The 13,537-nt window shown below is 34.3% G+C and overlaps 1 protein-coding gene across 15 annotated transcripts in view; it reads left to right on the top strand.

The window, feature by feature from the left end:
- Positions 1-13,537, top strand: part of ANKRD28 (ankyrin repeat domain 28) — a 120,011-nt gene that overhangs the window by 29,715 nt on the left and 76,759 nt on the right. For 5 of the 15 annotated variants that reach the window (XM_025043579.1, XM_025043581.1, XM_025043586.1 and 2 more), the window contains exon 3: positions 8,247-8,285. The exons of 6 other annotated variants lie outside the window; for them this stretch is intronic. In XM_025043579.1, the coding sequence (XP_024899347.1) occupies positions 8,247-8,285 (39 nt within the window). Of the gene's footprint in view, positions 1-2,277; positions 2,322-8,246; positions 8,286-13,537 lie in introns of all 15 variants that reach the window. 4 more of the 15 variants (XM_025043582.1, XM_025043580.1, XM_015585788.2 and 1 more) reach the window with 2 other exon arrangements.

The following is a 13,537-nucleotide window of genomic DNA, read 5'->3' as shown; positions in this document are numbered from 1 at the left end:
CAAATCTTGATGAGAAAGTTTGAACTGTACTCCTACTTACCATGGTTAATTTCTCCGTTGTTACAAGGTCTTATCATAGCTAACACTGCTTTTCTGTTATGTTAATCAACTTATCCTAAGTTTTAAAAAACTTATTCAGAATCATTTTTGAGCATCAGTTTATTCTGCTGTGATGTCCTTGGTAGCTATTATGTATGTGTAACTAGTGTATGACCTCTCCACATAACTTTTATGAATTTTAGCCTCTGCTTGCAGAGTCCTTTCTTTACTCACTTTTAACCACTATTTTTAAATATCTCCTAGCTTGTCCCTTCCTCCAAAACTTGGTGTAAAACCAAAAGCTAGGTCAGTGCTGTACTTCAGACCAGGAGGCCCTTCTTGAGGGTGACTCTTCCATTGCCTTCAGTGATTCATGGTTTTTTGACAAATTTTTTTTATGGTTGCTTTTAGGTTTTTTCTCTTGTCACTCAGTAGTTGAGAGTAATATTTGTTAAATCTTTGGCCATTCTAATTTAAGATGGTAAATTTTTTTCTTTTTTCTTTTTGTCCTCTGTGATAAAGAATCACGTGAGGTTTTAAGAGGTATAAGAGTATGTATGTGTGTGATAAAACTTATAGTGTTTTGTCATTTAAAATCCATTGACTCTTGATAGGTAATAAAATATTTTTAAGCTTTATGTCATTGTGACAGTTGTGATATTTTCGAAAATAAATTTGTTTAAATATGTATTTCGGAATAACATCTGACTTTTTTTTTAACTTACATTTTTAATAAATTTTTAGAGCGGGTTAAGTGTTCAGATTTGTTTTTATACTGTTAAATAAACACTGTTACTATTTTAGATTAGTTTCTTCAGTCATATCCTGAAGTTTTGAATACCATGGACCACTAAATAGCATCTATCTTAGTAACACACCTAATTGATTTTTAACAGAACCGTAAAATATTATGCCTTCATATTATTTGGTCTGAGAAGGAAACCTATTGTAGAAGCTAGGTAAGGTGATTTCACTAGGAAATACTGGAGTTTTATATTTGGAGGCTTTCGGCCACAAATGATAGACTACCTGGCTAAATACTGGTTTCTTGCTTATATAATAATTTCATCCAGAGCAAGCTGATTTAGGGGTTGGTTAAGACAGTAATGTCAGAGCTCTGGGTGAACTTCTTTGTGAGACTCTTGGCTTCCTGCTCACGATAAAGAGATGGCTGTTGCATCCTGTAACAAACCAAAGAAAGTGGAAAGTGGACTCTCCCTTCACATTTCCTTTCTTTTTTTAATCAAGCAAAAGCATCTTTTCCAGAATCCCCACAAAACTTCTTCTGAGGTTCTCTTGGCTACAAGCGTACTCTAAACCAATCCACCAGCAAAGGTAGAATGAGAATTAGCTTTTTACTTAGATCAGTCATTGTTCATTGTCTAGCTCAAACTCTGGGATGAGAATAGAGGCTTATGATCAATTATTATACTCCATATCTGGAGAAAATCAGCATTTTCATAGGAAAGAATAGAGGGGAAATAGTTGTTTGGATAGGCCACCTAACAGAAGATTTTTGATAACCTGTAAACATTTTAAATAGCAAATTTTTGGAAAAATAAAAGTCACTCGTATGTGGAAGAAGCACTGTAAATCAAGCACGTGAAAGTCAAAAACAATTTTTAAGGTAGAGTGGTGTATATAGTAAAAAGAACAATTGAAATATAACTTGAAAGACCTAAGTACTTTTATCTTCTTAGCCTTATCAGCTATACTGCTTGAGCACATCCATTTAACTTCTTCAAGACTCAGTTTTCTTTTGTTGTAAAATGTGTGGGGTTACATTAATGGCTTTCAGGGTGTTGTCTCACCCCAAATTTAGGATGCTCTCAAAAAGTCCAAGTGAGCTTGAATGACCTCCTGCTTTTGCCCAGAAGGTTTCATTTGTATTTCTAGATTTATGTGACCGAAATAATAATAGTAATAATAGTGATGATGATGATGACAATAATATGCCTTTCCCTAGGATTTATTAGAACTTAATGCTACGTTGTGGAGCCCAAATAATTTAAAGTGAAATATTAATAACATTTCAGAGTAAAGATCTGACTTTATAAGAAAATTATTTTCTACAAGTAGAAATTATTTTTCTCTATCTACAATGATAGAAATTGGTGTTAATTAATTGTTAATTTTATTTTAGAGACAGTGATATGCTTGAACCTTTTTATGTTACTTGATTTATCTCACAAAAGAATCTTGTAAACTTGGTAAGTTAACGTTTCCATTCTACCATAGGTGACAAAACTGAAATTCAGAAAGGTTCAATGTCTCCAGGACCAGTAAGTATAGCAGAACAGGAATTTGAACTCATGTCACACTTGATGATAACTTGGGAAATAAAAAAGTAAACTAGAGAGAAGGGAATATTTTTTCTTTTGCTAATTAGTGCCATAAAGCAGCAGTTCTCACACCTTTTGGCACCAGGGACCTATGCTCCCATGAAATCTAATGCCTGATGATTTGAGGTAGAGCTGAGGCGGTGATGCTAGCACTGGGGAGTGGCTACAAATACAGATGAAATTTCATTCGCTCGCCTACCTGCCATGAAGCAATAATGATTTAAAAATAGATTTTTCCTTCTAAAAGTTATGTCCATGTTCTGTGGATGTCTACCTTTTAAACTATAGTACAAATGTGACTCTAATTTTCATGATGCCAAGTGCTGTTAGCATTGCAAATGAGTAAACACAAGCCTGCCTTAGTGCCATATATTATGGCTGGATAAAAATGTTATTCAAAATAGTATCAAACTGGAAGTAATTATAATCCAGCCAATGCTGTTTTTAGTTTTTAAAACAGAAAGACTTAGATTGAGTGATCCTTTTTTAGCTCAAAAGAGTTGACTTAAGAGCCAGTAAGTAGATCCTGCCTGTATTATATAACTTAATATTTTTTAAAATGCTGCCTTGTATATTTTACGTACTGGCTTCTGAATTTAGATGTACTTCGTTCAAAATATTTTGAGATTGGCTTTGCTAATGTAGTCTTCCAAATTATTAACATTTTAAGCTTTCAAAAATACTGGAATCATTGAAACAATGTTGATTTTATTTTTTCAGATGAAGTGCTCGGCAAATAGATACATGCACATGTATATACATGTATATCACACAAGCAGATTATTTTCATTGTCATATTTTAATATTAATAATATTAATTTTATTGTAATAATATTGTGGGCAGTTAACACAAAGTAGTAAACCCTAAGTTTACACAGGTTGTGTGAATTCCACCCACCCCCACCCTTCCCAGTGTTCTCTAGTCTTTTCTGGAACTTAGCAAGAAGTCCTCTGATCTTTAACAAATCTTTCTCACGACTACATGTTGCTTCTGCTGGCTTGCAGTATAACGTTCCTTGCTCAACTCTTAAAACTTCTTCAGTTATCTGAGATGATGTGTACTGCCTTTCCTAAAATCGTATGTATGTATATGGTCTTCTGAGCTACCAACAGAAATTGGTATTGGAGCCCACAACCCTGCAGCCCCATCTCAAGTGTACCCACTCAGCTACTGCTAGCATAACATGAAGTTGAAAGGACCAGTGAAGAAGAGAGAACCAATTCAGCTTCCACTCAGAAGAGAATTCTCTGATAGTTTTTCCATGTCTAGAAACTGCAGCTCTCTTCTATTCTTGCTAATGCTTCTAGATTCTAGCCTCAGATTTTTTAAATTTTCTTCACCAATGTTCACATTTCTCCCAAGGTCCATAAATGAGTTCTGGGTATTATGGTGGTCCTAAAACAGAGAACATACTGTCTGATGAAATCAACTAGGTTTTTGTTTTTGTTTTTGTTTTTGTTTTTAATTAAATTTATTGGGGGTAACATTGGCTAATCACATAAATTTCAGGTGTACAATTTTATAATACAACATCCATATACTCTATATTGTGTACTCCTCATTGAAGTCTAATCTCCTTATGTCACCTTGTATTTGACCCCCTTTACCCTCTCCCCCTCAGCCCCTTTCCCCTCTGGTAACCACCATTCTGTTGGTCCATATCTATGAATTTGGAACCAGCTGTTTTTGCAGCTAGAAACTGATGGTGACTTATTTTTGTATAACATTCATCTTGTTGCTTATTTAGCATTACGTGTTCTGCATCTTTTTTTCATCCCCAATATATTTTGGGAATCAGTTCATATTAGTATATAGAGAGCTTATTCATTCTTTTGTATAGTCATATAGTTTTACATTATGTGTTTATAACGATTTAACCATTCCCTTAAAGGGTATTTGGATTATTTTTAATCTTGCTAATTGACAATAAATGGGATCTTTTCACCAAGTAAACATTCTGCTTCACTGGACAAGCAAAAATTTTAGAATTTTGTATTATGATTATTAAATATATTTATCAACTCAAGGAGACTAAATATCCCCTAAGTTATTTGTTTTAGTGGACATTTATATATAAATTGGTAGGTAAATAGATGGTATTTTTATAGAAATCAAGTATCTCGTATACTTAAAAATAATCCCTGTGATTTTTATACTTACATAAAAATTAAAATGATAGTTATTTAGTATGGCAAAAATGTCATAAAGTTCTAAATTTCAGACTGAGCTGGGTTATTAATTGATCTGAAATTATTAATCTCATAGGTTTTAGCACTTCAGCCAATTTTTGTTTTATTGAGGTATAATTGACATACAGTAAATTGCATATATTTAAACTTACAGTTTTGTAAGTTTTGACATATGTATATAACTATGGAACTATCACCGCAATCCAGATAGTTAGATTCCATTTGCCCCTAACCTCTGATCTGCTTTGTGTCACGATAGATAATTTATTTTCCGGAGCTTTATATAAATGGAATTATACAATATGCGCATCTTTTGTCTAGCTTTGTTTTCACACACCATAATCATTTTGAGCTGCATCCATGTCGTGGCATGTATTAATAGTTAATTCCTTTATGTTTCTGAGTAAGTATTCCATTGTATCGATAATATATAATTTGTTTTTTTTATTCACCTACCTGTTAATAGACATTTGAGTTGTTTTCCTTTTTCATCTATTACAAATAAACCTACTATGAGCATTTGTGTAGATGTTGTTATATGAACAGACGGTTTCCTTTTTCTTGGGTAAATATATAGTGGTGGAGTGGTCAGAACACACAGTAGGTGTATGTTTAACATTTTAAGAAACTGCAGCTGTTTCCAAACTGGTCGTACCATTATACATTCCTACTAACAATAAGAGAATTCCAGTTTTTCCACATCTTCACCAATATTTGGTATGCTTAGTCTTTTCTCATGTTGAACATTCTAATAGATGTATATCTCATTGTGGTTTTCATTTGCATTTCTGTGATAACTGATGATGATGAGCAACTTTTCTTGTTCTCCTTGGCAATCTGTATGTCTTTGGTAAAAAGTCTTCTCTAGTGTTTTTGCTAGTTTTTTAAAATTATTATTAGATTGTTTTCTTACTTTCTAAGCTTTTTGAATAGAATTTGCCCCACGGTAAGAATCATGCCTTCCATTTTTTAGAATAGTTAGGAAAAGATCTTAGAGATCAAGTAGCTAAATTATCTCTGTCATAATAAAACTAAAGCCCTTGGAGTTTATTTCATTTGGTCACTTCCATTAAGCAAATATAGGAATAAGAGCCCAGTTTTCTTAATGTCCAGTTAGTTTTCCATTTATGTTGTCACCCCTCAATTCTGCCTAGTGGCTTAGTCGTACAAGGAATTTCTTAGCTTTTCTCTTGTTTGGTGTAAGTATATAGCTCTTAGTAAATACTCGCTATCTCCATTTGGTATAATTTGGTGTGTTGGTTCATTCCCTTGACAAATATGTTGCTGTGCTGGGTAATGGGGAAACCAGTTGTCCATACTTTTTTATCCCTGCTCTTCCATGCTCTTTCATGACTCAGCATATCAGTTGTGCCTACATTGTCTCCAGCTTCCTTTACCTTACCTTCAGCTTCTGTTCATTCTTTAGGCTGCAGCTTATGGTAGGCAGAACTCTATGGTCCACGGGATTCTCACCCCCTGGTGTATATATCATCGATAATCTCTTGAAGTTGATTATAGGAAGATGAGATTAGCTATGTGGACTTGACCTAATTACATGAACTCTTTAAGTCTGGCTCCAGAGTTGGAAACAAAGGGAGTAAGGGATTTGATGTGGGGTAGACTGTCTTTTGCGGATTTTAAAGATGGGGGATCACATTGCAAGGACTGTGGGCACTGTGTAGGAACAGTGGGCAACTTCTGGTGGACAGTCAAGAAGGAAAACTGGAACCTCAGTCAAATAACCACAAGGAACTGAATTTTGCCTGAATGAGCCTAGAAGGGGATTCTTCCTAGTCAGGCCTCTTGATGAGACGCACCCCATTGACACCTTAACTTCAGCTTTATGAGAAACCCTGAGCAGAGAACCTGGCCAGCACCTTGCATGGACCTCTGCCCTACAGAACTGTGAACTAATAAATGACTGTTGTTTTAAGCTGCTAAACTTGTGGTAATTTGTTATGCAGCAATAGAAAACTAATACAAGACTTAAATATCTCTTTTTCTGGAACACCTTTTCTGGCCCCTCAGGTGTGCTCCCCATGTCAGCCTAATAGATGCCCATAGCACTCTGAACTTCTCCTTTATAACACTCATATTAACTGACTTGTGTTATGTTCATAACTTTAACTCTAGAGATTAAATTATTTTTAATTTAATTTTTAACAATTTTAAATTATTTTTTATGTTTGAATTATTCTTTATATTTATACTCCAGTATATGGTAAGTATTAGCTCTTTAAAAAGTGTTAGAAGTGAATGCATAAAAACAAAACATAGTCCCTGGCTTCAGCAACTTTATAATTTAAAAGTGTTTGGCTATGTTGTGTGTGGGTACTTTTGTTTTTGTTTGTGTGTAGGGTATGTTTTGGTTTTGCTTTTGGTGGATAGGAGCATTCAATTTGTCAGTTTCCCAAGTGCAATTAAGCTAACCTGACTTCTTACCAAGGTCATTTGCCTTGCATCCTCATCAGGACTTGTATTAGACAATTCAAATCACTTTGACAGGAAGGGTTAATTCTTTTTAAAAAATTAAAAAATAAAAAATCAAGTGCACATGAAATGCTTGTGGACAAAGGCAGTGTTCTTTTATGAAATAATAACTTGATGATTTGCAGCACTCTGTTGATGGTCCTTCAGGGCATTGACCTTAAAGGGACACATGCTCTACCCTATTCTCTGCCAAGGGAACTGAATCCCATCTTGCCCTCAGTGCTCGGGGACAGAAGTTGGTTTTAGGAAAGGCATTTAATAAAGTTATTAGTTATTAGAGTTACTGACACACTAGAAAGCAGCTTTACCGTGCTATGTTGTATTGTAAGTATATCATTATCAGTAAATAAAAGTAAAGTTTGCGGAATTGCTGAACATGTAGCAGGAAAGCAATGCAGGAAATAATGGGACCCTCACAGGTAAAGATGGGATGCTGGGAGCTGCCATCCATTGTTAGGAACTGCCTAATAAGCCAAGAGTATAGTTTTAGATAACATGGGGTTCACTTTTCAGATTATGCTGCCAAAACAGTGTTATATATAAACAAGTCTAAATAGTTGATATATTAGTAATTGTGTGTAAGCTGAAGTACCTGTAATAGCCAGTCAGATTTAGGAAAGGAAACTTATTGTCTCATCCTATCCCAAATCATGAATTCACAAAGAAAATATTTTATATTTTATTTAAATTACATAATTTTAGATTACTGTGAAAGTGGATGATTTAATTAATAGAGTAATTGCTAAGTAAATACACATTTGCCATAAAATTAATGACAAAACCTCGAGATATATTTTTCATATCTTAATGTAATTATTTATTGCGTGAAACATGTAAATTACATAAATATAAACTGCTAATGCACCATTTTTCCTTTGGTAGTTTTTATAGTGAATCAGTGATTTGAATATTACCTACTGAAGCATGTTCTCTTATAGAAGCTCAAAAAATAAATCATTTTAGAATATATTTATTTTTGTATATGAGAAAAAATATCAGTTACAAAATGCTGTTATGTTAAGTTTTTATCATTAGTTTGGAAGATAAATATGTGCTGTGAAGGGTGTAGGATTTTGTTTACATAAACCTCAATTACATAAATTATTTTGTTTTTGGTTTTTTAAGATTGCCTTACATAAGTTTCTGATAATAAAATTTCTATTTTTATTCTTCATTCTTTTGTAGACCCAAATTGGTGGTTGGGGGAAGGGCATGGGTGCAAGGGTGAGTAGCTTTCTTTTTCAGTTTTCAGGTGACCTTTTCATTTTCATTTTCATTTTCATTAGTTCAGGAGAACAAAACTTGCCAAGCCAACAAAGGAAGCTACTGTTCTTAACAGAATTATCATGTCAGAGCCTGTGTCTTCTGCAAAATTTTGATAAGTTTTTCAAAACTTTTAGTTCAGATGTATTTTAATTGCTCATATTTTGTTGAGCTGTTTTCTTATTTTTCAGTTTTTAGAGTTCTTTATTATGAATGCAACTTTTCTGTCATATATGTGATTTGCAAATGTTTTCTCCAGTGTATGCCTTGAATTTTTATCCTCTTAACTGTGACTTCCTGAGAGCAAATATTTTTCATTTTGATAAAGTTTAATTTATTAACTTCATAGTTTGTGCTTTTGGTGTTATATCCAAGAACTCTGCCTAATCGACATATTTTCTTCTGTAAGTTTTAAAATACTGCATTTGGCAATTGGGCCTATAATCTCTTGATTTAATTTTTGTAGTAGGTGTTAATATAGATCAATGTTTATTTTTTGGCATGTGGCTGTCTAGGACCATTTATTGAAAAGATTTTATCTCCATTTAATTGCTTTTGTACTTTTGTCAAAAGTCAGTTGATCATATTTGCATGCATTTATTTATGGACTCTTTACTATGGGTATGTCTTTTTTTCCTCATACTACACTGCTTTGATTACTACAACTTTAAAGTAATTCTTGAAATTGCAGTGTAAGACTCCTTTTCTTTCAAAATTGCCTTGACTACTCTAATATCTTTGCCTTTCCATATTAATTTTAGGTTGTTTGAGTAGCTTTGTTTAAGGTATTTGTTTATAAATGGAGTCAATTCTCCTTCTGTCACTCAAGGCACTTATTTAGTCCCCAAAATAAGTTTCATCAAATAGTATAATTAATGAAGTCATTTGTTAGATATATCTTCCTTTTTTACTAGCCATAAATAAATTTAATAATTGGTTTAAATGTGTAAATCTTACAGTTATATGTATAGTCTGATACAGTATGATATTTTTGTGTTCAGATAATTTATCTTTTAATAGATTTTCCTGTTTCTCCTATTTTATGTGATTCTTTTCTAAGAAATGAAAATCTCATTTCTTCCCAGACTTTGTACCTTTATCACCTAGTTGTGATTAATCCAAATAGAGGACTATGAAAAAGAACATTAAATCGTCATGCTGTAGAAAATTTTTCTGAAGTAGGATCTTAGTAATACAGTTATAGAAGGGGAATGAATCCATTGTTACTGCTGTGATTTTTTTTTAATGTTATTTTCTAAGATGCAGCATATGTCCAGATGTTTATGAATAAACACATGTACATAAAGAATGATTGCTACCTCATTGTTGCTTGTTTAAACTGTGAGAGAATGTAGCGGTCCAAAGTGTAATAGCAAAGGAACCCTGACCTATGAGTCAGGCAAACTAGATTCTCGTCTATGTGTCCTTCAGTGGTTTAGCATCTCTGAGCCTTGCTTTTCTCATTTGTAAAATGAGGTAATTGAATTAGATGATCTCTTAAGACTATTTCTTTTCTTTATATTTTACTTTGACAACTCCGTGAACTATTCTATTTCTTTATGAATTATGTCACTTAAACTTAGGTTATTTCACAGCATGTGGGGCGGAGGGGCATGCTTCAGCAGATTTCAGCTTAGATTTCAGTTAATGTTCCTTTATCTTTTGTTATGTTTTTCTTTTCAGTAGGTAGTAACAAAATTGATTTGAATTTGTTCTCTAGGTGTCTTGTTTGTTCTTATACTTACCTCATACCACATTGTCTAGAAAACTCAAATACCTGGAAAGAGACAATCAGAGGCTATATAAAAGCCACCAATATGGCAGAAACTTTGGCCGCTTACTTAGTGTTCGTTCATTTTCCCCTTTCTTCTACTGGGCCGAGCTCTGATTTTGTTCGGGTATCTTATCCCCAACTTCACTCACTGGAAGATAATCCCATTCTCACCTCCAGGGGTAATCAAGTGGTTGATTTAGGCATAGCAAGTGACATAAGACAGGCCAATGAGAAGTGAAAGGAAGTTACACGGGTACCTTCTGGGCAGTTTTCTCACTGCTTAAAAATAGACACAGAAGAGAATTCCATTTCCAGTTCCACATGTAAGAAACTTGGAAGTCACCATTTAATCCTAACACAAGTAAAAAGCCGAACAGATAAAAAATTTTTCTTGAGGATCTATAAAAGAAGGGAGAACACAGGGCAAACCACTGCCCCCAGATTGGAGAGACACGGGCAAATACAGGGAGCCATTGTTTAACGAGAGCGGACTCATAAGTAGAAACTGCCTCAAGAATCAATGCTAGGATAGGAAAACCTGAACTATAATTGATGAATTGCTGGAGGTTCAGTATGGACAACTCTTGAGAGTTAAAAACGCCAGGGGACCCAGTCATAGGGAGGGCCTCCGCACCCAGTATTATCCAGGAGCTCTACCAGGCGCTCACAGTAAATATTAGAGAACACTCCCTTCATGCTTCCAGCAGAGGGATGAGAATAGGAGCCATTTGAAATATGCCAGAGAACTCTGTCCTTAACAGGGCCTGTCCTGAAGACGGATGGGAGTAGGGAGAGGCAAGTTAACCAGAGAGTAACCTACTGGAGTATATATTAGACCCTGACTGTTCTGGAAGAAGGGAGATGCCCAACTCCAGCCCACTCTAGCCATCCTGTCTCACGGTGGCAGGGAAGGGTACTGAAAACACTTGTGAAGTTCACAGACCAGAGGCATAGGCTCACAGAAAGAGACCTAATCATAGAATGTGATCTCTCTCACTCACAGAATGTGGTCTCTCTCACAAAATATCTTATTGTGCCATACTCATCTTTTTGGTTAAAGGAAGCACTTTACGGCTTCTCTTTGGAATATTTGAATTGCAGGCATCACCATTCTTACTTACCCTTTGGGGCCATTATTAAGTAAAATAAGGATTACTTGAACATAAGCACCATGATTCTGTCACAGTTGATCTGATAGTGGAGACAGCTACTAACTGACTAACGGGGAGCGTAACTACAATGGACAAAGGGATGATTCAGTCCCAGGCGGGACAACACAAGATATCATCATGCTACTCAGAATAGCATGCAATTTACAATTTATGAACTGTTTATTTCTGGAATTTTCCATTTGTTTTTGAACCATAGTTGACCATGGGTAACTGAAACTGGAAAGCAAGTCCATGGATAATGGGGTACTACTATACAGATCACAACCTGGACTAACTATTGGTATCTGAAAAGGGGAGTGGCAGCCTTGTAGGACTGAATCTTTAATCTGTGGGATCTGATGCTATCTTCTGGTAGATAGTGTCAGACTTAGGCTGAATTGTAAGACACCCAGCTGGTATTGGAGAGTTGCTTAGATGGGGGAGGGAGAACCCCCCACACATTAGAATTGGATGCAGAATGCTTACATAGTATTTCATTATTTGGATGGACAACTAGAAGACTTTTCATCTGTTAATATCCATAACTTGTAGTTGATAAGCTTGTCAAAGTCTGACAGAAGAAATAATAAAAAGTGATCTTTAAGCATTTTACTGTAACAAGTGTATTTATCAGGCATTTTTTTAAATTGGGCCAAGACTTTTTTGTTGACAATGTGGAGTCCACTGACAGGAGTTCAGTGTTAATCTTCCTTGTGTAGACCATACCCCAATACATTATCTGTAACTCCTATTTTGAGTTTAAATGATGGGAGAATTGAGACACTTCACAGTCAAACTTTCGCCCAGACCTTTTTCCTTATGTTTACTGTTTGCATTAGTTTTTTCATCATCTTGGCTATACCCAATTCAACAGTACTTTTTTTTGGTAGCTTGCCTTTTTTAACCCTTTATATAATATTCAGTATAGTGATAATGGAAACAATTTGCTTTTTTGCTTTTTTCATTTCTATTTCATCAGTTTAATATTAAATCACTTAATTATGATTGCAGGTACAATTGGCACAAACAGTTGTGGTAACAAACACATCTTACTCTTGATAAACCTACATCCAGTGGTGGGAACGAAAGTACATAGTTTTATCAGTAGTAGCCAAATGGTCAAAATACATGTGTGTGTAAAAGTCATCATTAGAAACAGAGAATATTGATTTATCATGTAAGTCAGTTAAAGTTTGGTTAAGTGAACATTGGTTAACAGCGCTTCTTGTGTTTCATAATTTTAGATAACCACTCCCCTATTGGTGTGCATTTAAATTGTTTCCAGCATTTTGCTTCTTCCTTTGATGATCAATAAATATTCTTAATCATTTTGTTTGTACACACATAATGATATTCCGCAAAATAAGATTAGCATATATAAGGAGATAGGGATTTTTCATTTAATAAATTTTACTGAACGGAATTATAAATATATTGTTGCTTGAGTTTCAATATTTAACTATAATAAAGTAAAATATAAGGTAAAAAAAATTTTTAATTGACCAGTTTGTTCCCTTTTTCCCCTTTGAATTTGCTTCTTAGAGAAGGGAAACTACATTTGTGAGTCATAAAATACATTGAAAGAATTCAAGGCACTGAGTCAGAATTCCAGACATTTCTCACACATAAATGACTCACTTTATGTGTGTGCTATGTGTGTGATTTATCCTGTGTAATAGATATGTTTCTTAATTGAGTAGGTCTGATGACATTTAAACACTCTGGGGAAGTTTGCTGTTTAGTGATTAGCACCGAAAAGCCGTAAGCCAAGGATCCTTTTATTAAAATGACTAAATTAGGACTCAGCTTTCAATAAGTCTGATATTTTAGTGGTTCTGTTTTAGCTTTTTCAATGACTATTTATTGAATAATTTCTGTGCAAAGAATTCTGTTTGCTGTGGTATGTGTTGGAATAAAAATCATGGTCTTGTGAAAGTCCACTGTGGTTAGAGAGACAGGAACTCTTGCGTGCTGAACAATATTAATAGCCACTAGATCAACCTCCGTTTACTGGAACACCTGTTACTATTATAAGAATAAAAACAGTATCACAAATATGTTAAAGTTATATGAAGAAACGTACGAAGAGCCAGTGATAATTGTGTCACACATCTTTATAATACTGTTATGTACTATAACTAAGCCTTTTTTGATTGCCTATGAATATTTTAAACCCTTCTTCTGAATAGCAGTTTTTTTCCAAATTTATTCTCAGTTGTCTATCCTTCCTTAGAGCAATTGGAGTACTGCCAAAATAGAAAATCATTACAATGTGAAATAATTTTTTT

The sequence above is a fragment of the Pteropus alecto genome, unplaced genomic scaffold (assembly GCF_000325575.1).
Source record: "Pteropus alecto unplaced genomic scaffold, ASM32557v1 scaffold92, whole genome shotgun sequence".
Classification (NCBI taxonomy): Eukaryota; Metazoa; Chordata; class Mammalia; order Chiroptera; family Pteropodidae; genus Pteropus; species Pteropus alecto.
This window is presented reverse-complemented; position numbering and strand designations above follow the sequence as displayed.